This window comes from Etheostoma cragini, chromosome 8 (genome assembly GCF_013103735.1).
Source record: "Etheostoma cragini isolate CJK2018 chromosome 8, CSU_Ecrag_1.0, whole genome shotgun sequence".
Taxonomy (NCBI): domain Eukaryota; kingdom Metazoa; phylum Chordata; class Actinopteri; order Perciformes; family Percidae; genus Etheostoma; species Etheostoma cragini.
In genome coordinates this window covers 932,571-933,654 of record NC_048414.1, presented here as the reverse complement: position 1 = coordinate 933,654, position 1,084 = coordinate 932,571, and the positions used below count along the sequence as shown (strand labels likewise).

Genomic DNA, 1,084 nt, shown 5'->3' with positions numbered 1-1,084 from the left:
ACGTAAGAGACGTCTCCTGTTCAACAGCCAATAGAGAAGTCAGCTTGTGGAGTCTCCAGAGGCTGGTTTTAGGACGTAAGAGACGTCTCCAGTTCAACAGCCAATAGAGAAGTCAGCTTGTGGAGTCTCCAGAGGCTGGTTTTAGGACGTAAGAGACGTCTCCTTTTGCAACAGCCAATAGAAAGTCAGCTGGTCGAGTCAAAAACTTCGGAAAAGCCCAGTTTTGATTCTTATTGAAAGCCCCTGAGAAAGTTAGTCGTCAACGTGGCAGTGAAGATTCATTGATTCACCTGTTAAAAACAAAGATCGTTACCTTATGTCTCGTTAAATATCTGAATTTATATTCATCGTTTTACTTGTCGTTACTTTAACATTTAAATGAAATCTGGTCTGTGTTCACAGGACAAGCAGCTTCGCGACGTGGGAGACTGGCGTAAGAACATCGAAGACAAGTCTGACAGGAAGAAGATGTTTGATAGTTAATCTGTCGGTTCGGCTCAAACGACGGAGACAGAATTTGGATCTTATGTCTTTGTAATTGAAGAGTTTTATTCCAAAATGCTGCGTATCCAACGGCAACGTAACCCGAGATTAGACATGACTGCCGTGGACATTATACTGATAAACAGTGTGAATACCTTGGGTACTACTATCAACTAAAGGTACACACCTTAAGAAAGACAGTTGGGTTTTTAAGCTTCTAGTGTGGCACAGTGTGATGTCTTGTCCACCAAGGCGAACCAGGTGCTGGTTCTGGTTCTGGTGCTGGTGCCAGTTCGGTGCTGGTTCTACTATCCAGTTCTCTAAGAATCAGCTGGATGTTCCCCAGCCTGAGACCCTGCAGACCGGTGGTTTCCTCCCCAGACCACGGTGGTTCTGGTTTACCATCCATGTCCAAAGCTAACATTAACAGCTTTCTATGGTTAACAGCTGACCGGTGGTTTCAAAATGGCGGCCAGGCGTTTTAATTTTTGAACGTCATGATAACCCCCGCCCCCCCAGCACCTGACGTAGCCGGTTCTTATCTCTAGACCAGCGCTACGTTGGTGCTGAGTTGGAACCCGTGTTCTTGGCCCAGAGCCAG

General features: G+C 46.0%; 1 protein-coding gene across 1 annotated transcript in view; it reads left to right on the top strand.

Moving 5' to 3' along the window:
• LOC117949764 (troponin I, fast skeletal muscle-like) overlaps positions 1-870 on the top strand; it is a 4,765-nt gene extending 3,895 nt beyond the window's left edge. The window contains exon 6 of the mRNA XM_034880300.1: positions 403-870. Coding sequence (XP_034736191.1) covers positions 403-483 — 81 coding nt within the window. The 3' untranslated portion in view covers positions 484-870. The remainder of the gene's footprint in view (positions 1-402) is intronic.
• Positions 871-1,084: the final 214 nt, after the last annotated feature.